Below are 22,417 nucleotides of genomic sequence, written 5' to 3'. Positions count from 1 at the left end.
AGCGGCTGCGGCGGCTGCGCAGCGGAGCGGGCCCGGCCCTGGCCCCGGCCCTGCCCCCGGCCCAGCAGCCCAGTGCCGCCATGCTGCCCAACACCGGGTAAGGTGTCCCCGTCGCGCCGGGACGGGGCTGCGCCGCCCTCCAGGGGCTCTCGGGGCGGGCGGGCTGTGGCCGGCGGCCGGCGAGGGGTTCGTTGGACGCTCCTGAGCGCTGTCGCCCTGCGGGGCGTGCGGGACTCTCAGCCGGCCGAGGGCGAGGAGTTGTCGCGGAGGACACGCGTGTCCGCGCCGGCCTGCGGGGCCAAGCTGGCCGAGGGGCCAAGCTGGCCGAGGGGCCCCGGACAGCACCGGAGCCCTGGGATGAGCAGTTCGGGTCGTACAGGGGACTTGAACGGTGCCTTTTGCAAGGGAAACAGTTACTGGAGGAGTTTATCAGTGTATGAGTAATTTCATATGGAACATTTTTATTAAAGTATAATTACTTATTACTACTACTATTGTTGTTGTTATTGCTATTTTTGTTACTGTTGTATAGTATTATAGTCTTGTACTACTGTCTTACCTGGCAGCCAAATTTTCTTCCTGTATAGGATCTTAATTTACAGAAGGCGTTTTCTGCCTTTTGGCTTTTCAGATAACAGCTGGGAAGATGCGTTATTATTTGTTCCTGTGTGTTATAAACAGGATTATTAAATTCCTAACATCTGTGTAAGCCTGATGTGACCTGAAGGTCTTTATTGGCAGTCATCTGTGGTAAGAAAGGAATGAATCTTAATGTTTTTCAAGATTGTATCTGTTTTTCAAGATCGGAATGTGATGTTTTCTGTCTTATTAGCAGAATTCAACTCTAATGGAAGTGATGCAGATGTGACCTTCACAATACAGGTCATAAGAAATTTTAGCCAGGCAGATATGTTTTATGAACTTTAAACTATTGAGCTGCTAAGTGAATTAAGAAATAAATCCTTATTCTTGTGAATATGACTAACTAACCACCACCCTCTGATCCTGACCAACCAACCAGTTTTTTACCTGTCAGGTTGCACACACATCCAGATCATAGCATCATGTCTTAAATATGAAGCAAAAATACTATGACAGTGTGGAAAGACTTGCATTCACCCACTCCCTTAAGCAAAGGGCCTGCTTTTCCTACCAGTGTAGCAGAAATCTCTGAGCTTTTGATGCCCTTGACAACCTTCTGCTGCAGGTGAACTTTGGTTTTCCTGACACCACCCCAATTTCCCCTGGTAATGTTTCTAATTCCTTTTTTGTGGCCTGTCTTTGCACCCATTTCCTGTATGACACTTTTCTTGGGAGCTAAGTCACAAGTTCCCTGCATAGCCGTGCTAGTCTCCTGATGCACCTTCTTGTCTTCCTGAGTAGATCACTCCAGCCCCAGGCAGTGCTTAAAGCCCTGTCAGCTTTTCTCCTCCAGAGCTGCCTCCTGCTGGACCCCGTTTACCTCTTCCATGACTAAGGTGAATTGTGCTGACCTCATACTGGTTGGTTGAAGATAGAAACTAGATTCTGGCCTTACTTCACTGAGTTTTACACTTTGACTATATATTCCACTGTTGAACTTTCCTCACTGTGTGTGTGACTGAATTCAGGGCAGTAGGTTTTTGTGGTTCGCTCTTCAGTTTAGATATTATTCTTCCTGTGCCTTTCTAAGACTCTTCTAAGATTTTGCAGATAAAAGCAGTTTGAAATGGCACCTTCTGGACATGGTTGACTTTCTGAGATCCTGTAGATGCCTAGCCTTGCCTCTTCAGGGGAAGAGGCATCTCCCCCTTTCTGCCCCATTCCAGTTTTCTGCATTTTGAAAGCAAACATCCTCCTAGAAAGTATTTAAGAGATGGATGTGCTCAGATTAGAGGGGGAAAAACACATCTTAAACCAGAGGGGGAGAAACAATACTAAGTTTGGCCCAGTCTGAAAGGAAAAATAATGGCAGCTCAGAGTGTAAGCTTTTATAACATTTGTGATGTTACATTTGTGATGTGAGCAAAAAGTGAAGTCGCTGTTGCACACTGTTGCACATTCTTTAACTGAAGTTAAAAACCTGAACCTACTGGATTTTGCTACAGTGCTACGTAAAGCAACATGAGCTTTATGTGGAGCACTGAAACACACACTCCTTCATATGGAATGTGTCTGTGTCTCTTGTCTAAAAGGCTTGATCATTGAATATGTTTGTGGAGTTGATATTTCTCTTTTCCGAAACTCAGTGATACTGTGTTAGCAAGACATCCTTCTTAGGCTTTAAAACTTGTCAGTTTCTCTAAGTTGATTGGACCTGTGTATTTGGAGGACCCATTGGACTACACACAGTTACCGGGAAGAAGATTTAAGAGAAAAATTGCCATTTCTGAAAATAAAGCTTTTGGCATTTGCCTATGGTATTGTGGTTCCAGACTTGGTACTTCATATCACATTGAGACATCAGTTTTTGGTTTTTAGAGCACCGTGATTAATAGATTACAGAGATCTGCATAGGTGTGCTGTCTTCTTGGAAACTGGCATTTTGTTTTTACAAATTACTCCTTTTCCATTGCTGCAGAACCTAGCAGCTCTGTTGTAAAACAGTGTGTTGGATCTTTTTACAAAAAGGGAGAAACGTAACTGGGTAACCTTCCTTATAGTATTTGCAAACTTGGGGTGTGGTACTTTTCTGTAGCTGTAGCCATCCCTTTTGTGTTCTCCGGGCTGTTTTCTTAATAAAAGGATGAAGACGTTTTTCTGGTTGGGAGACTGTGCTAATTATATTTGCCCTTAGAGTCTGATAAAAGTCAAATGATGAATGGCTTCTGCTTTATTCTTCTCTTCTTTACTGTCCACTTCCCCCTTCACCTTTAGGAAACTGGCAGGATGCACTCTCTTCATCACAGGCGCGAGCCGGGGCATTGGCAAGGCCATTGCTTTGAAAGCTGCCAAGGATGGTGCCAACATTGTGATAGCTGCCAAGACAGCTGAGCCCCATCCTACTCTTCCAGGGACTATCTACACTGCTGCAGAAGAAAGTAAGTTGTAACAAATGAAGGTGCTTGGCTGGGTGTATACCCTTGCTTTAATTACCGTAGCTGGTAAAATGGAAAAATACATAGACTCTTAGTTCAAGTTCACCTTTACTAAAATATGCTTAGTGCTTCTCTTGCCTCCCAGGAGTGCTGTAATGTTATTGTAATGAAGATGGATGTGTGTATATAAATGTAAAAATGCTATGCTATTTGAGATGTATGAAATAAACATTTGCATTGTTAAGATATTGTTTTGGCTTCCCTGTTCCTCATATGACATGTTAAAAGGTCATTTTAACACAATTTGAGAGTGTGATTTTCAGAGCTGTCTTGAAGCATGTCATTGTCTGAGAGGTTCTCAGAAGGCTTGTGTTAGTTGTCCCATCTGAGATCAAATTTTTAAATGTTTAATTTTTGAATTGTGCAGTTGAAGCAGCTGGAGGAAAGGCTTTGCCATGCATTGTTAATGTGAGAGAAGAACAGCAAATCATTAATGCTGTGGAAAAAGCTGTGAAGACTTTTGGAGGTAAGTTAAGGCGTAGGGGAAGGCAAGCATTAACAAGCAGGTTGTTCAAACAAAGAGAAAAAAGAACTGCCTGCCTTACTCATGGGTTTTTTCTTTAAATGCTAATGTGAAATGGCTTACTTTAAAACCAGGGATTGATATTTTGGTGAATAATGCAAGCGCCATATCTTTGACGGGCACTTTGGAAACAGCAACGAAGAAGGTCAATCTTATGATGGATGTCAATGTACGAGGAACCTATCTTACGTAAGTGCTGAGAGAAGGAAGCAAAGCAATTGTAACAGAATGTATGATGTTATTTCAGTTTTTCTGAGAAATTCTGCAGTTGTCTTGCTGCCCTAGAATTTGAGTGCAGATATTCTGCATGTGCTCACAGGAAATTGCTCAGTTATTGGTCAACTGATTTGAATTAATATTTCCAAGAATTATTTGCTAGTTGGAGTAAAAAGAAACCTTATTACTGAAGTCATTAAATGTTCACAAGCCCCTCCATACATATAGGAAGAAAAAGGTTATTTGTTTCAAATGAAATTCCAGCTTGGCTTTGTTAAATGCTGATGCTCTTTCATTTCAAGCAAAATGACTAAATTTTTGCATACATCAAATCAATATCTTACTTGTCAGTTTTCTTCTCATAAGCTTCTTTCTCATCTCATAAAAGAGAAATGTTAAAGATGTAACTTAATGATCCAAAGAGAAATGTTAAAGATGTAACTTAATAATCCAAAGTGTTCTCCACCTACTTTCAGCTTATCAATTCTATTATTTATTTAAGTGAACATACCAAAATTTGATTTCACAATTCCTGGGTTCCTTATTTGCACATGTTTGGAGGTGGATTTAGCAGATTGAATCATCATTACATTTACAGGATGTCATTTAAAGCACTGTATTAAAATGCAGACTTTGATTTTCACAGGATTTATAAAAAAGCCCGTTAAGATGATGGAGATTCTCTAAATTCAGATGTTGCTTGGTGTGATCATAAAGTTTTGTACCAAAGTATTACCACAGAATTATAGAATAGTTTGGGTTAGAGGGCACCTTTAAAGGTTATCTAGTCCAATCCTGCAATCTAGAATAGATTGATTGTCATTCTCCTTTGTGCAGGTCAGTCTGGTTGCCAGCTCTTCATAAATTGCTGAATGGATTCAACTGTATTGCTGTGGCAAGTTCCATCTTCTCCTCCCTACCCAATAGCAACAATTATTTTCTTGACATTACATCTAGCTATTCCAAATTAATGGGGAATTCTTAAAGTGTATTTTTGGCCCTATTCTGCCTTGAAAAGATTAAAAATCAGGTTCTGTGTGCTGGAAGGGGGAAAGCGTAAGAAAAATCAATGCCTCTCAAGGGAATGGTCTTTGTAATTGTTTTTGTAAATCTCAGTTGAGAAAACCTTAGTGAAGCATTTTTGCCCTTTTTTCTCCTTGCTTTGTATGTTGATTCTGATTGTAATTTGTAGAGACCTACTTTCAGTTTAATGTTCAGAAAATATCAATAGCTTAAAAAAAAAAAAAGGTGTGGATTTTTTGCCTGCATAGAAGTGGTGCTAAGAAAGATTCCCCAGCTTATAAAGTATACCTGTTGACACAGGATCATGGAATTGTTAAATTGTGGAATGGATTGGGTTGGAAGAAAGCTTAAAACATTGTTTTCTTCCAAGGGCTGAAAGAAACCTTAAAACATTGTCTACTTTCAAGCCATCATGAGCAGAGATATCTCCCATAGATCAGGTTGCTCAGAGCCCATCCAGCCTGGCCGTGAACACCTCAATGGGTGGGGAATCTGCAATGTCTTAGGCAACCCGTTCCAATGCCTTAATAATCTCAGAGTAAAGAATTTCTTCCTAACACCTAATCTCAACCCACCCTCTTTCAATTTAAATCCATCCCCCCTTGTTCTCTCACTTCATGCCCTTGTAGAAAGTCCCTCATTCACCTTCTTGTAGCCCCTTTAGGAACTGGAAGGCTGCAGTAAGGTGACTCCAGAGCTTGCTCTTCTCTAGGCAGAATTACTCTGAGCCTGTTCTTGCAGGAGAGCTGTTCCATCCCTCTAATCAATTTGGTGGCCTCCTCTGGAGTTATCTCAAAAGTCCCATGTCCTTCCTGTGCTGGGACCCCAAAACTGGATGCAGGGTTCCAGGTGGGGTCTCACCAGAGCGGATCACAGGAACAGAATCCCCTCCCCTTCTGGCCACGCTGCTTTGGATGCAGCCCAGAACACGTTTGGCTTTCTGGTCTGGGAGTGTCCATGGCTGGGTCATGTCCAGCTTCCCACCCACCAGCACCTCCCAGTCTTCAAGCAGGGCTGCTCTTGATCTGTTCATTCCCCAGCCTGTGTTGATACTGGGAGTGTCCTGACCCAGGTGCACCACCTTGTTCCTGGTCTTGTTAAATCTCATGAGATTTCCATGGGCTCACTTCTCAAACTTGTCCATGTTCTTCTGGGTGGCATCCTGACCTTCAGTGGTGTCTAGAGCACCACTCAGTTTGGGATGATCTGCAAATTTGTTGAGGGTGCACTTGATCCCTTCATCTGTGTCATTGATGGAGAGATGGACTAACACTCGTCCCAATACCAACCTGTGAGAGACACCTCTTGTCACTGATGTCCATCAGGACTCTGAGCCATTGACCATTACCCTCTGGATTCTGCCGTCCAACCAATTTCATATCCACTGAACAGTCTGCCCATCAGATCTTCTCTCCCTGAGTTATATAGAAGGATGTTATGAGGAACCTTCTCTAAAGCTATACAGATTAAATTACACCTGTAGTGCTCTTGACCTCTGGTGTAGTCCTTCCATCATAAAAAGCCTTTTGGTTGATCAGGGAGGACTTGCCCCTGGTGAAGACCCTCTGACTGTCCCAAATCACCTCCCTGTCCTAGGATCACTTCCTGATTCTAGGAGGATCTGTTCCATGATCTTCCCAGGCACAGAGGTGAGGCTGATAGGTTGGTAGTTCCCGGGGTTCTCCTGTTCACCCTTTTTAAAATTGGTACATTTCCAGACACTTGGGTCTTCACCTGATTCCACAATTTTTCAAATATGGGGCAACCTATTCCCTCAGGATTGTGAGGTGCATATCATCAGGCCCCATGGACTTGTGTATGTTCAGGCTCCTTGGATGGTCAGAATCCTCATCTTCACTTAAAGTGGGAGCACTTGGCTCCCCCAGTCCCCATCCTGCTGTTCCCCCCCCCCACCCCATCTACTTAAGAGGTATGGGAAAAGAAGTTGCCATTGAAGACTGAGGCAAAAAGAGTTGTTGAGTACCTCATCCTTCTTGTCATCAGTTGCTACCAGTGTTCCAGCCTTGCTTATCCCAGGGTGTACGTGTATACAATTTCTTTGCCTTCCTTTTCCGACTGACAAATCTGTAGAAGCCCTTTTTGTTATTCTTTGCATCCCTTGTGAAGTTCAGCTCCAGCTTCGCTTTGGCTTTCAGTAAGAGCCTGAATGAGGGATGCAGAACTCCAGGCATCTCTTGAACATGCAGTTTATTACATCCAATACATTACAGCAGTCCAGGGTCATGGGCAACAGAGCCTGTGCCAGCTCCAGCTGCAGACAAGCCTAAAGACCATTTAATTTTGGTTACAATGCATTATATACTTTTCTTTTCTGAGCATCTTAATACAGAGGAACCAATCTATACCTTAACTTCTGCCTATAGCCTACGACAATATGAATATGGTAATTTTAACTACTATAATTACCATATTCATATTACTATTCTCCAACCACTAAAAGTGAATATGTTACAGTTTAAGCTAGAAGTTGTTTTTCAGTTTTCTTGCAATGGAGAATTCTGAGACCCTTTTTCTACTTGCAACATCGGCAGTCTTGGTCTTTCTGCTTGGTAAAAACATCTTCTTGTTTGAGGTGGGTTTATCCTTTGCTCTAAGCCATAAAAACCCCTTCTAACTAACATACCCTTTGCCTTCTTAGTTAGCTCGCTTAGGTTGTGACCATCAGGTCGGAAATGTCATCTCTTCTGGCAGGGTCATTACCTGGGTTAAGGAGTTATGCTCCATGCATTCCAGGAATCTCTTGGATTGCCTAGAGTTTGCTTTGCTATTTTTCCAGCAGACACTGGGGTCTTCATTGAAACAAAATCTGTCTTCTTTTGAAAAGACAGGTGTCTGCTAAGGAAGGCTAAGGAAATGGAAAATGTAAACCTCCTGCCTCTGAATTGTTATAATTTTAAAGTTAAGAGGGCTCTTAGGCAAAGATATGGGAGCCGGAATAACAGTTCTTTATTGGAGAAGTAAATAAAAATAAAATAAACAATGCAGTAATACAAAACAACACTGACAGAGTCAGAATATGACCTGACACCCTGTGGGTCAGGGTGTTGGTAGCAGTCTAACTGAAATGGTGGCTGCAGTCCTCCTGGAGTGGCAGGTGTGGTTCTGTTGAAGCAGTGATCCTGCAGAAGGGTGTAGTCTTCCTCTGAAGATCCAGTGGTGGTGTAGATGGGCCTGGTCTTCCTCTGGGAATCCAGTGGAGAAGACAGCTGCTCTGCTGGGAATCTAGTGGAAAAGCCTGCCTGTGGTCTTCCAGAGCTCTGATTGTATCCAGTTAGGAGTGCTTGGCTCCTCTCTCTGGGCGGAGCATCTCACAATGGAATGATTTAACTTTATCAGTCATGCAGTGACACTCAATAGCCCATTAACAGAAGATATCTCCCTGGAGGGAAGCTAGGTTGTGGAAGAAATAAAGAAAACTGCCCAATTAAAAGAAGATAACTGCCCCATCAGATAGGAATAGAATACACCCCCCATTTCCAACCAAAGACAGGGTGGCTGAAGTCTCCCAGCAGGATGAGAGCCTGCAAGTGTGATCCTTCCTGTAGCTGGAGCAAGGTCTTATCAATAGGCTACCCTTGGTCTACTACTACACCACTATAGGTGTCATCTGTAGTGACACCAACCACAAGATTACCTTTGTTGCCTCAGTCTCTGTTTCTTACCCACAGGTTTTACCTCTTCATTGTTGTTCTTCTCCAGGTCACGGGGTGTTTTTCAGAGATGGTTCATCACACTCAATGTAGTTCTTGATGTAGAGGGCAGCCCCTCCATCTCTCCTTCCTCCCCTGTCCCTTCTGAACAGTCTGTAGCCATCAATGGTTGCAGTTGAGTCATGGGATTTATCACACCAAGTTTCAATAATGGCAGCTAAGTTTCTTGGTTCCTATGCATTAAGAAATTGAGGCATCTGTTAGGGAACCTGCCACTGAAAAGAGTTGAGATCCCAGGACAGATAAGGAGGTGATAAATAATTTACTTTACTACAATGGTGATTTTGCTATTGAAGGTGTTGAAGTTGTTCCCTTTCTGGCTGAAAATATGCTGGGTCCTGTTGGAATATGTGAATAGTTCGTCACTAGCGTGGTGATGTTTTCACCCTGTGAAGCTTGATTAAAAATTCTCAAGCAGAGATAAAATATAAAAATGCACCCTAGTGCTAGAAGTGAAGACAAAAGACAATTTCTATAAAGTATAAGTTCCAATTTGCAGAGATGTGTAAATTCAAGAGAATTCAGTAGAAGAGAATAGGCTTTCAGTTTTCTTTGGAATATTTGTAATAGCATTCTGCTATACAGTATTATTTCTTCAACATGGTTTTAAAGAAGAAACAGGTATGGGATCAGAAGAGAATATTTTTATGACTACATGATGCTCTGCACTGTTAATTTTGATTGTTGCCTTAGAGTGTTTTGTTGCTGCTGCTACTAGAGCTATTACAAGGAGCTTATGGCTTCTGAGTATCTGGGAAATTAGCTTTAGTCAAAGCTGATGCACTGGTTGGAGAACGTGATCCAATATGCAGGAATGAGTACTAGGCCTGAGATAAGTGATCTGCAACAGATACTTTTTTTTTTTTGTTATTCTTTTACATCAGTTAAATACTTGATACAAGAAGAGACTTTGTCTTGGGCTGTTGAGAAAATACTGGTCTACTAGTATTGTTTTGACTGTAATTATAGGTGTTCCCTAAAATAAGAAGTGACTGATATGTCTGAATCTGTCTTTCAGGTCTAAAGCATGCCTTCCCTATTTGAGGAAGAGTAAGAACCCCCATATCCTGAACCTTAGCCCACCTATGAATCTGAATCCCATGTGGTTCAAAAATCATTGTGGTGAGTAGCTTTCAGAGCCTTTGTTGCTATTTTGTGAGAAACATGTAAGTACCTGGTGAAGTATGCAGTAGTGCCAGTGCAGAATGCCAGATCTTGTATCTTTAGCACTACAGACAGACTGGCACTAATGGTTCCTCAAAGCATTTTGCACCTGACCTACAAGAAATTGTTTTGTGGGAGAATGTAGGGCAGGTTTCAAGGTATCATCCATCCTTTTAGTTTTCAGGGTAAGTCTGTGCTTTTCTATGGGAGTGTGTCTGCACCTTTCTGCTCCAAATAGAGACTGAAACCCAGAATTAATTTTCTTACTGATTCAGCTTCATGTTTTTTTTTTTTCTTTGGATAAGCTCAATGTTGTCTTTTAATATGGAAATTACTTTGAGGTGGAAAAAGACCTCCATGTTATCTTGAAGGTAGTGTTGCTCATTTTAAAACTGTAGCAAAAACTTTACATTTTGGACACTTGTAATGTTAAACTCCAGCAAGATCCAGTTCGTTCCCCAAGAAAGTTTCCATTCTTAAAGTAGATCGGTAACAAGGCTTTAGAACTCCTGTTTTCCACTTTTTTTCCTATAGGATTCTAGTTTGGTCCTTAGCAGCTTCTATGCCTTAGGCATCTTAAAAAAAATTGATCACTCTTGTCATCATGCTGTGTATAAAAAGCATGACAAAAATCACCTAGCTGAAGCTAGGCTTCAGCTTTCTTTTTGGCAGAACATGTGTAGTTTCCATTTTGTTTGCAGTGAAAAGATGACAGACTGTAGTTTGTATCTGATAGAAATGGCAGGTGGAAGGGAGAGATTTTGACTCTAGGAAAGTACTGTTTTTTCTGAAATCCCTGAATTTTCTGTGTGAACAAATTAGCTGTTTTATCTTCCTCTCATAATTAAAGTTAGATTTTCCATAGAGTGTAAACTTCTTTGTTTTTTCACTTCTTGTCTTAGCTTATACTATTTCTAAATATGGGATGTCCATGTGTGTCTTGGGGATGGCAGAAGAATTTAGAGGAGAAGTTGCTGTCAATGCTTTATGGCCTAAAACAGGTATTTTTTTTTTTTAGTATTACTGAAATACTGACTTTCTGTATTTTATCTGCTAAAGCTTGTTTTATTTGACACTGAATATACTATGCCAGACTCCTTCTGGCATAGATTCAAGTGACTGAGCAGTTTTGTGTTATATGTATTATTTCTTCATCCTGCATGGGTTCTGTTTTTTATTGCTAGTTCACACTAGACTGTTGTCACTTTGATCTAAACTAGTCTGTCGTGGTTTGACATGGAAGTGAATTTTTTCCAGGAAGTTGGGTCAAACCAATCAGTGGTCAGGTTTGGATATTGGCACCTGGAGTGACCACTGAAAGTATGGACACGCCTCTGAGAACACAGGGGGTTAAAAGCAAGAACTCCCAGGAGAACTCTCTCTTTTGGTTCCGGTCGTCAGAGAGTGCAGACCTCCCCTGCCCGGCCTCAGGCTGGGTGGGGGAGGGGAAGCCATGCGGCCTTGTCCGGGTAGGCCGAGGGGCTGGGGGTCTGGAGCTGAGCCAGCTCCTGTGGACGGAAGGGTGGAGAGAAGTGGAGATGCCTTTGCCCCCCCCCCCCCCCCCCAAGAGGGAAAGAGACAGAGAGCCTGGCGGCACCTGGAAATTTGCCGGCAGAGGAGAAGGAGAAGGGGGGGGGGGAATGCCCAGCGTGGGAGGCGGAACGCTGGACCGAGATATCAGCCGTCCAGGGAGTCTGAACTTTTAACCCTTTCCAGGAAATGAGGGCTTTTTAAAAGTATTACTCCTCCTTGATTTGTAGTGGAAGAGAGATAGTCCGGGACCTGAGATGTTAGAAGAAGAAATATTTAGGTGGGAAGAGATGATGAAGTAGCTTTTGGCTGGACTTTTCTTGTTAGCCATGGACTGAACCAAAATCTCCTGCAATGGAGACTGCATTTTAGGGGGATGCAGTGGTGACCCAGGGAGACCTGTTTCAGCTTCGAACAGCACAAGAATGGCGAGAAACGCAAAAAGCTGAAGAGGGAATGGTGATACCCTCTGTCTTCGGGAAGAAGATGAGTCCTGTTTGGACCCCCCGGCCCCAGGGGAAAATTGGGGGGACTGTAGTCCCAGGATGAGAAACTGAACTGTTGTATTTTTGGGTCCGTGGCAAAGCATCCTTAAAGGAGCCCTATGAGCAGTCTGTCCATGCACGGTGGTGAGAGCACTGTGACATGGAATGGAGAGTGTCACACTGGCAGATTTTTTTTCCGGGCGGTTGCCATGTGTAACAGGGAAACACAGGGGGGCAACTGTGTTTCCTGGGGGGTCTGTGGTGCAAGAGAGACTTCTCTCTCCCTTGATAGTTTGAGTATGGATTACCTGAAGGGTGGTAATTTGATCAGGAATCCCGGGGGATGTTTCATGGCTGGGTGTTTTTGGAATTGGGAGGAGGAGGGGTGGTTTAAAAGGTCTTCATCCTGGATTTAGTTTATGTGTTTTCTGTATTAGTAGTAGTTTAATAAAGTTTTTTTCCTTTGTTATTAAGCTTGGGCCTGCTCTGCTCTGTTCCTGATAACATCTCACAGCATTTATTTAGGGAAGGTGCATTTTCATGGGAACGCTGGCATTGCGCCAGTGTCCAACCATGACATAGTCTTAATCTAGTTTGAAACCACACAGTTGAAGTGTGTGCGTAGTGTTTGGCTTGCCTGTTCTTTTTCTGATGCTCCCAGTGTTTTGGTTTGGGCAGAATCACAAAATAACTGTGTGCTTTAATGAGCAGGTATTGAACATCTGTGTATGTTGTACTATTTAGAATTCCTTGCTGGTTAAACTGTCAGAGCTTACTGACAAGATAGATACCTCTGTACATGCAGAAATAATTTTTAAAAAGCCTATTCCTAGAAGTTTTGGCAAAGTGCAGTTCTGTGAAGAATTGTTCACAGAACCATCTGATTGCAAATGACAAGAAACTAAAGAGCTCTCTGGAAGAAAAATAGCTCAGTGCTCCCATGTTGTATTAAGCTTCAGTTTGCTTTGTGTGGGTCAGTGAGGGTAAGGACTGCTGTTTGAGGTTTGGCCAGCTGTTTGCCAAGGAGGCCAGTCTCTTTTCCCCAAATATATTTATGGGCAGAAATTATACTGGGTGTTAAAATCAATACCAGACAGAGGGTAATTCTGCCCTTTAGTGGTGTAAGCCCAGCCATTGTATTAGAAAATATTACAACAGTGTTTATTTCCTTAATGAGTGCAAGGAAGGAAGAAGGAAGAGGAGATAAAAATATGAACCAAGATCCTCTTCTGAGGATAGCGCTCCAGTTTAAGAAGTCTTTGTACACAGACACTTTTGAATGTTTTCCCGTTAGGAATTGCAGGGCCCTTTTAACCTTTAGTGGGAACTGGAACTCTCTGATCTACTTTCTGTAAAGAACAGAACCTAATAATCCTGATTATTTTAGACAAAATCAGCCAAATTTCTCAGCTTGAATATAGTAGGTAATCATCAGTTGAACAGTTGGGTTGGTGTGCCTGACAGACTTGGTCCTTTTTCATTGGTCTGGATGCTTGCATCTTAAATGCTTCCAGGAAATGGATGCCTCATAGTTCTGCTCACTCTGTGAGTTCTACCCACAGAAATATTTTGGTAAGGGATCAACTTTTAAAATTCTAATTATATAGTTCTTTATATCATCACAAAACCTGTAGTATTTCAAAGACAATAAGGTCTTATCTGTGATGTACTGAAGGCAACTACATTCATAAGTTAAGAATATGGATTGCCTTGTGATGGAGTCAAAGTTCACCATTCAGGTTTCAAGTGTGTGTTGTATTATTTTATTTCTGAGGCAGTTAAAATAAATGTGCACTTGTTTCCACATACTTGCTTCTTGAGTGCCCCAGGAAAAACTCAAAAAAATTTCAATGGAGATTTCCCAGTGTCTATGTCATCTGGAATAGAACCATGAATTCTTGGTCTTTAGCTCCCTAGATCCCACCCATCCCCTCTGTCTTGTCTTTAAAATGTCAGTTTTAAATGGGTTTTATATCCCCTCAGAGTCTAATAGGTAGGAGTAACTTGGTTTCTCATTAACAGAGGTGACCTTTTACCTACCATTGTTTGGTTTTGGTCATTGACTGATTTAACAATGTATATTGCCTGAAAGTTAGGGATTGTAAAGGAAGTAATTCAGAGTATCTCATTCAGATAGAGAGAAATGGTATGAAACTGCAAACAATCAATTTAACTTATTTTTTTCATGAAAAGGGTGTTACAAGATTACCTGTATCTTGTAAGTGCACATATTCATATGCTGTACAGACACATTATGTGGATCCTCCACAGCTTTCTCATTCTGGATGTGCTGGAAAAAACATCCACTACTATTGTGGAAATGAGTCAGTGGCTTTATGGGTCCTGTTAAAAGCAAAATAATTTTTTTTCTGCAGAGACCAGCTGGTTATACTAGGTATTTATTTTGAAATGTGGCTGTTTTCCCCTGCCCTTCTGAATAATTTGACCTCTTTTTTTTTTTTTTTTCATGGCAAGGGAAAAATGAACCTGTGAGAATTTCTCCATCCTTTCCACAATGGAAATTTTTTCAGAGAAGCAGCTAACTTTATAAGCAGAAGTTACATTAAGTCTTACATTGCATAATTGAATACATTATTTCTTTATAGTTTTGGCTTATGCTGCAACACTCCAAGAATCAGTAGTAGCACCTGTGTCTCAGATGTGGTCTGGTATTAAAGAATGTTTATGATGCCATTAATAAAACTTCTATAAAATCTGACATTCTTAATGTGGGGAAGGGGGAAACCCAAACCAAATACAGTTGTATCTATCTTTCTCTTGAGCATTACATTTCCACTGTGTCCTTGGTAACATACCCATACTTGCTAAAGTAACAGGAGAACACTGGGAGCTGCTACTGGTTACAGAGTGCAGCTAATACATGTTCCCCACAGGATCCTGCAGAACATGAGGCTTGGAAGTGCAGGAAGATTCAATTTACAGATGAAAACAGCATATATTCTAATAAATGCTTTTTAAAAGAAAGATTTATCTGTGTGAGAAGCTGCAAAGAAATTTTAAGAAGTAATTAAGCTTTTTATAACATCAAAGGTATATAAGCAGAGCTTTTTATTTGCAGAAATCATGCCTGCTCATTCAGTGATGCCTCCATGAAAACTGATGTGACATCAAGTATAAAAAAAGATCATAATGTGTGAATTCTCCAGTACAAAAAAATGTGCTTTTGAAAGGTTTATCTTTCAAAAGTGAGAAAGTTAACTTCTTTATTATGGTCATCCAGAGAGGCAGCGTTATAGACTTACAGGGTATCTGAATGACAGTTGCAAAGTTCCTAATTTAAAAGCCCACTATCATCTCTTACAAATGTGTTTACCCTCAGTGTTAGTATGGATGCCAGGATTGGTTCATTAATCTGATTCTTTAAACACATTAAGGTATGTTGGTACTAAGATGCCAGAGTTCTCTGTTTATCTAAAAGTGAAAAAGGACATCTGTCAAAAAGGCAAGGGGCAATCCCATCACAAAGAGACCAGAGGAATAATACAGGTGTCCTGGGACAGAACAGGAAGTCTATTGATGTGCATTAGAGGCAAACCTGCATCCCTTTATATGAAATGATTATAATAATGTGCAGCCAGACTACGAGGCAGTACTGTTTCAAACCTTTTTGCTTCAATCATGCAGATAGGGTGACTGTGCTCAGAAGAATAATAGTTAACAGTAACAGAGAAGTGGCAGACCTGTGGGCTAGGGAAAGTGAGCAGCTTAATGAATCCTCAGAATAAATATATTTAAGTCAACAGAATTTGATAAATTTCATCATAGTATTTGACAGAAATATTCTCTGCACTGTTGGTAGCTATTAAAAAAAAAATAAATCTTGCTGGGCAGAAACCACTTCAGAAGATCAAAAAAAGGCAAATATATTGACTTCCTTAAGGATGAGAAGAAGACCTAGATAGACCTACATGTATGTACAGTATATCTATTTGTCACTTTTTATTTAGGCGTCTGTTTGTAGCAGTTCAATTAATTTGAAAAAAAAAAAGCTGAGGTTGCTTAACAGTTAATGAAACCTAGAAGCTAATTCTCATCACAGAAGACTAATGTAATGAAGTCAATAGGGACATTACACACTTTTGGACTCTCCTAGGAAACACTTGGACAGGAGCTCTTGGACCAGTGCTGAAGACTGCGGTCCTTTTTCCCAGTATGTACTTTGAAAGGTGAAGGAATGATCCAGCTCACATACACATGTCCTGCACAGTGCTTCTGTTTTCTGCTATTTAAGGAATGCTGGGATCATTTCTGTACCAAAATTGCTGTTACTTTGTGTGGAATGGAAGCACTGAAAGGAAGACAAAAATTTATCCTTCAAGGTTTATCCTTCTGCTTCGCTGATGTTCTGGCCGATATGTAGGAAGGGATTTGTGAATCTGCCTCAAAACCTGGGGGCAGAGTGTTGAGTTTTAAACAGCACATGGGAAAAACTAATAAAGCAGAACATATGAGGGAAAAACAGTAAGATGGCAAATGTCAAAAGCTGCAACCAGACTTTCCATGGAATAGGATGAAAAAAAAATTGAATGGATACCTCAGCCTGGAAGAGCAAATCACAGACTTGGACAGCAATATACCACAGTGTAGTAGCTCCTATGAGAGAAACATAAAGAAGACTAATAGAATGCACAGAAGTAATAGAATTGCTTAATAAAAGAATCAGAAGGAGGAGATGTGGATTTTATTCTTAGGTCTAACACAGCCTTTCTGTGAAATACTGAACAAGTAATGTGAGTTTTTGTTATTCGGTTTCTTATTAACTTAGGAGAAACACGCTAGTAGCTCATGGGAGTTATCAAAAGACTAAAATTAAGCATCAAGACTTTCAGTGTGATAATCACCAAAGCTAATTCCTCTTTATAACAGATGGGTCATACATTCACTTTGAGGAAAACTGTTGTCCTGTTAGTTTTTCATGTCCTGAACAACTGGTGGAAAACTGGTGGGCTAATAAATGCATACAGAGATGTGAATGTCAGAAAATGTTCTGGCATTCTTGATTCCTGTGATAGTTTCATGGATTTTTACTGTTGCTTGTAAAGAATTATTTGTTGGTTAGTAGTATTTCACAGCTTCTGTCTTCCTAGAGTTTCCTTTTGCCTGAAAGGAAAATAAAGTTTATTTACCTGTGAAAGAAATGACAATTCCATGTCACCAGTGTTAAAGCTTTTTTTTTCTTACCCTCCAAACTTTCTAGCCATACATACAGCTGCTATGGATATGCTGGGAGGAGCTGGAATAGAAAAACAGTGCAGGAAAACAGACATCCTGGCAGATGCTGCATACTGCATTTTGACAAAACCAAAAACTTTTACTGGGAACTTCATTATTGATGAAGTTCTGCTGAGAGAAGAAGGAGTTAAGGATTTTGATGTTTATGCAATTGCACCAGGTAAAAGGGATCTTTAAAGGTGAGAAGTAAGTTCAAAGAAGGAGGGAAGAATGTATGGAGAATATTAATACAGTTTTGTTTCCCAGGGTTCTTAAATTAGTTAATAAAAAATGTTGCTTTGCCTCAGCTTTGAGAACATGCTGTAGTGGAAAGGCCATATGGATCCACCAAGAGTTTAATAATTAAATTAAATAAAGAAATTATTTAATGAAAAGAAAACCTACCTGCACTGTAGATGTATATATTACTACTTAACAGCTCATGAGATAGATCTTTATGTTTTTCTTCTCTGATGTTCTTCATTGCAACCTTAGAAGCCTTCTAGGTCAGATTTTAAATGAACAAAATTTTAAATACGTTATTTCATGCTACGTTTTTCTTTCAAATTTAAACTGAGATACAGTATTACTTGACTATAGTTTCAGATTAAATGGATTCCTACTGTGCAAATCCGATTCACTTGGATTTGTTATTACATTTTTCCTCCTTCTTAGGTCACCCTCTGATGCCTGACTTCTTCTTAGATGTTGAAATTGATACTACAGCTGTGAAGCAAGAAGGATATGGTAGGGAAAGCACTGTGTGTACAAGTCCATAATTTCTATAATTAATTTCATTTCACAATAATGAATGCTCTCTGCTTTTCTTTTTTCCCCTATGAATTTGGACTCCACTCAATCTTTTTTAGCAAAAACCCTTTTCTCATTTGAAGAGTCAGATCTGTGGAAGTGACTATGTAGTTAAAACTGGGGAAAAAATCATACCTCTTGCAGGACTTTCATGGTGTAAAGTCAGTGCATTATTTTGAAGAATTCTTTTTTAATCATCTGTATTCTGGTAGTAGGGAGATCACAGTTAAGTATTGCTGGAAAAAGAAATTAAACTGCAAACAGTGTATTTTGCAGGAATATCTCCTTTGCCTTGCCCATTTATACAAAAGAATATGTCATAAAGCCTCCATGGCTTTTTATATGAAACGTGCACAATGTGTACATTTAAAGTAACTCTTGGATGAAATGTAGATTTTTTTTTTTTTTTTAGAAAAGTGTTGCTTTTGCTTCTTCAGAATTGTTTTATGTCCAGGTGAAGGGCAACTAAGAATGCTGAACTGGTTTTATAGGAGTGTCAGAACAGGGATAAGGCCAGGGCAGAGGAGGCAAACTTGGAAGTGTTCCTTTCTGGTGGAAATACTGCTTGAGCAGTCACACTAGGACCATTCTACCAGGGACAGATGGTGTTAGTTCCTTGGGCTCCCAGTGCAGTTTATTCTGTAGGGACCCACAGAACAGAACCTAAGTATTTTTGATACTGAAGACACCTAAGAGACTTTCAACAGCATTTTAAGGGGATGTTCAACTTGATTGGCTTTGTAAATTGCAAAAGTTTTCCTTTATTGTTAAATGTGCATGTCCATTGTGGTGAAGTAAGCCACTGATCAAAGCAGTAAGTTGATTTCCACCTTAGAAGCCATTGCAAAAGAATTTATGAAAATATTAATGTTCTGTACAAGATAGACAAGACAGAAGTATTTTGAGATGAAAGCAATGGCTATTAAAGACACTGATTATTTCTTTTTAATGTTTTCAGGAGTAGTGTATGGATTACATTAGAAAACTGTTGTGTGAGCATCTGTAATGAACTGTAAAAAGTCAGAATGAGAATTTTGCTGTGGTTTTACTTTCGCTTTTCTTTTGATCTATCAGGAATCGAAATTTATTGCAGAATTATGTTTAGCAATTTACACCTATTAAGATTCCGGGGTGGAGAAAGCATCCTTTATCAGTGTTAATACTGAAATGGTAAAATAATCATTTTCCCTACTGTGAAGCTTAAATCTTTTCAAATGGAGTTCTCTGCTCATGTTTCTATGTGAATTTTTAAAGTGGTTTGTATTTGAAAGAGAAAAGTAATCTTTCTCATAGGTACTGCTAAAGAGGAGAAGAAATTAATCAGATCTCAGCAGGAAGGAGCAGATGCGGCCAAGGCTAAGACAGAATCTGCTGTAGCCGTGCCATCGGGTCCTGTTGCAGAGACGTTCCGAGTTATTCAAGGGGCAGTGACTGAAGAGTACGTGAGAAGTACTCAGGGCGTCTTTCAGTTTGAGCTATCTGGTAAGCCCATCGCTTGTGCAGCCTTGCCTAGCAAAAGGCACTGGGTGCTTTCAGACAGAAGCACTTTGGACTGGTCGCGAAGCAGACCAGCTCCTCTTCAGTTCTGTGTGACGCTCCTGCTGCAGGCCCGCTTGAGCAGGCCCCAGGAGCTGCTGTCCCTCATGCCAGGCGCGGAGCCTCTGTCCCGGCGCTGCCGCCCCGCACGGGGCTGGTGTGGTATGAGGGACAGGGCGCTCTCGGGGCCACGGCAGAATCGCCAGCTGCCACCAGCTCTGTGGGATAGCGCAGCCTCTGGGCTCTCCTGCCCATGGCCCCAGCCCGTGGTGCTTGGGGCGTCACGGGGGACAAGAGGTGACTCCTTGCAGAGCACCCGGCAGCGTGCGGCTGCCACGGAACTGCTGCAAACACACACGGCTGTGGCCGTCTGGAGGGGGCAACCGAGAGGGAGGACACAGCAATCCTTGCTGCCTTCTCACCTCGCTTCACTCTCTGTCCAGGCGATGGTGGAGGCACTTGGTATATTGACCTGAAGACCAAGGGTGGGAGCGCTGGCTTCGGAAAGCCTCCTTTGACAGCTGATGTGGTTATGAGCATGTCGAGTGCCGACTTTGTGAAGATGTTCACAGGTGAGGGACAAAGGCCTTTGTCAAGGGACGCAGGTACTGGGGCCCAGAAAAGCCTCTGCTGACAGGGGAGTAGAGCAGCTTCTTGCTTTGTGATCTGGGATTGGAGAAGCTTTCAGCTTTTTGTGGTTTAAGGGAGAGTGCTGGCAAGACCTGCTTGGACTTTTCTGCACTCCTGCATCCTGTGAACAGGAAGAGTGCAAAGTGTTACACTGCTTTTATTAACCAGGTAGTGACATTTTAGCAGTCAGTGTATCTTCAGAAAGAATCCAGTCAGTGTTGTGCTCTGTGCATATCTGAGCAGCGTTTCCTAAATGTGCACTGCTTGTACCAGGAGGACTTGGTAGCAGTATAGATGCTAAGGTTTCACTGTGGTGGCATTATGTTTTCCTGTGCAAAGGGTTATTCCATTTCCTTTGATATTCTGATGGTTCTTTTTCTTCTTTTTAGGTAAATTTAAGCCAACTCTGGCCTTCATGACTGGAAGATTAAGGATTAAAGGAAACATGGCACTAGCAATAAAGCTAGAGAAGATGCTTTCACAGCTTAATTCTAAACTGTGAGGGGAAACCCACACTAGCACAACAGTGGCCTTTCACATATAATTGCAGTGCTGTTTTAAATTTTTAGTCCTTGTTTTTCTGATGCTGTATTAGAAATATTGATAAAATGTGAGATTTTTATAGAAGAAATAACTCAATCTCATTAAGAAGGTGCCCATAATTAAACTAATTCCTTCTCAAGAATGCACTTAGGTTCCAGGTGTTTTCTTTATTTCTGCTCCTCTGGATCAATGTAGGACATCTGAAGTGAGTTTTTTCCCATGTAGTTGATTGTGCACATATCCCATGGAAAAGGTGGGTAGAGCAAAGGTCACCCTGCAGATCAGTGCTAGAAGTGCTATGTCAAATTTACTAAGCTGGCTTAGAAGTAGAAGTAATGTTGTCAGTTTAACAGAGCTTTAATTACACCTGGTAAATTATTATATCAAATTTTTCTTTCTTGACTTTATTACCTACACGTATTCTCATACCTATGTATTGCACTGAGTCTGCACAGCCATACTGAGTGATAAGTAGGTTTTCTTCTTATATAAAGGTACACTCACACGCATGCATGCTCATGTGCTTTCTCTCTTCCCCTACCCCCCCACATCCCTGCAGCCAGTCATTTCCCCTTCCTTCCATTTGGCTGGTAAAGATTTAAGCTCACTGGTAAAATGACGCATGCCTCCACTTTGTAAGTGCCCAAGTGCAGTCATGGGCTGCTGCTTCATGTGATAGCATCTGCAAAGCCAGATGGACCAACCTCTTAAAATGTTTATTCATGGTGGCCAAAAAACTGCCCAGAATCTGGATCATTCACTCTTCTGAGCAAGCTGAGAATGTTGTAAGACTTAGGATTTATTTCTTAATTAACTTAGAAACCCAAAAATTTACAACTTTTTAGAGTCTGTGCTTGTTTAAAATTGCTTGACCTGCATTGAGAAGGTCACATCTGTATTGCTTTCATCACAGTTCACAGAATCACAGAATGGGTCAGTTTGGAAGGGACCACATGAGTCATCTGGTCCAACCTCCCTGCTCAAGCAGCGTTGTCCTAAAGCACATTGCACAGAATTGAGTCCAGATGGTTCTTGCATATCTCCCATGAGGGAGTCTCCGCAACCTCTTTGGACAGCCTGTTCCAAAGTGTGCAGTCAATCTCACAGTAAAAAAGTTCTTCCTCATATTTGAGTGGAAATTCCTGTTCATCAGTTTTGCCCATTGCCTCTAGACCTATTCCTTGGTATCACTGAGAAGAGCCTGGATCCGTGCTCTTGGCACCCTCCCTTCATATACTTGCAGATATTGATGAGGTAAGGCAGTTGAATTCTGTTATAAACCTAATTTACCTCTGCACTGCAGTCTCTGGAGTCTTGCAAAACAATAAGATAGGTTCCTTTCTCACTAGGCAGAAGGGGCTGGGGGTGCTGAAGGAGGGAGGATGTGGCTTATCTCATGCTGGGCACAGCAAAGGTTGGCTCTAGCCAGGGGGCAGTGCCAGTAGGCTATAATGTGACTTCTCCCAGTCCAGTCTGCACACTGGACTGCGCTCAGTGGCTATGCTCAGCCAGAGGCTCCATGAGATCTGTGTGCCCTAATTACCTCCCAGTGCCAGCAGCCCCAGGGGCTCTGTCTGAAAGCTTCAGGCTCCACTGGGCAGTGTCTGCTTGCTACCCCCATTGTGATGTCTTGAGTTGGTCACCACTCAGTCCCTGACTGCTGGACTGCTGACCACACGTAACTGTCAGTCTGCTCAGATCTGGCAGCTGAAGGATAGCAGAAGTGCTGGCATGCACCAGGACATGGAAGCAAGGGCTGAACATGGGATGGAAGTGAAAGACCCACTACTGGAAACCAGAGTCCTCTAGAGGAGACCAAACATCTCAAGTGATAGTGATAATGCATACATACTGTTGGCTGCTCTTAAGAAGTCCTGTGCTCTGCTCTCTACACTGCAGAAACTCGACGGTCCTGGG

General features: G+C 41.6%; 1 protein-coding gene across 2 annotated transcripts; it reads left to right on the top strand.

Moving 5' to 3' along the window:
* The first annotated feature begins 33 nt into the window (after positions 1-33).
* Positions 34-20,646, top strand: HSDL2 (hydroxysteroid dehydrogenase like 2). Of its 2 annotated transcripts, XM_054003884.1 has the most exons (11): positions 34-97; positions 2,857-3,020; positions 3,445-3,543; positions 3,675-3,789; positions 9,589-9,692; positions 10,637-10,735; positions 16,968-17,162; positions 17,657-17,728; positions 19,085-19,273; positions 19,771-19,899; positions 20,347-20,646. In XM_054003884.1, exons 1-11 carry the CDS (start codon positions 81-83, stop codon positions 20,457-20,459), a joined length of 1,296 nt encoding a protein of 431 aa, XP_053859859.1. In that variant the 5' UTR covers positions 34-80; the 3' UTR covers positions 20,460-20,646. The 2 variants fall into 2 exon arrangements, with proteins under 2 accessions (XP_053859859.1, XP_053859860.1); XM_054003885.1 differs by lacking the exon at positions 16,968-17,162 and having other exon boundaries at positions 49-97.
* The last annotated feature ends 1,771 nt before the right edge of the window (positions 20,647-22,417 follow it).

This window comes from Vidua macroura, chromosome Z (assembly GCF_024509145.1).
Source record: "Vidua macroura isolate BioBank_ID:100142 chromosome Z, ASM2450914v1, whole genome shotgun sequence".
NCBI classification, from domain to species: Eukaryota; Metazoa; Chordata; class Aves; order Passeriformes; family Viduidae; genus Vidua; species Vidua macroura.
Note: the sequence above shows the minus strand (reverse complement) of the source record. Positions and strands in the feature narration are given on the sequence as shown.

Bases quoted from the DNA above. Each gene is read 5' to 3' on its own strand.
- HSDL2 (XM_054003884.1), top strand. The intron at 3,544-3,674 runs GTAAGTTAAGGC...CTTTAAAACCAG, and splicing joins AGCTGTGAAGACTTTTGGAG to GGATTGATATTTTGGTGAAT. The intron at 17,163-17,656 runs GTAAAAGGGATC...CCTCCTTCTTAG, and splicing joins TGTTTATGCAATTGCACCAG to GTCACCCTCTGATGCCTGAC.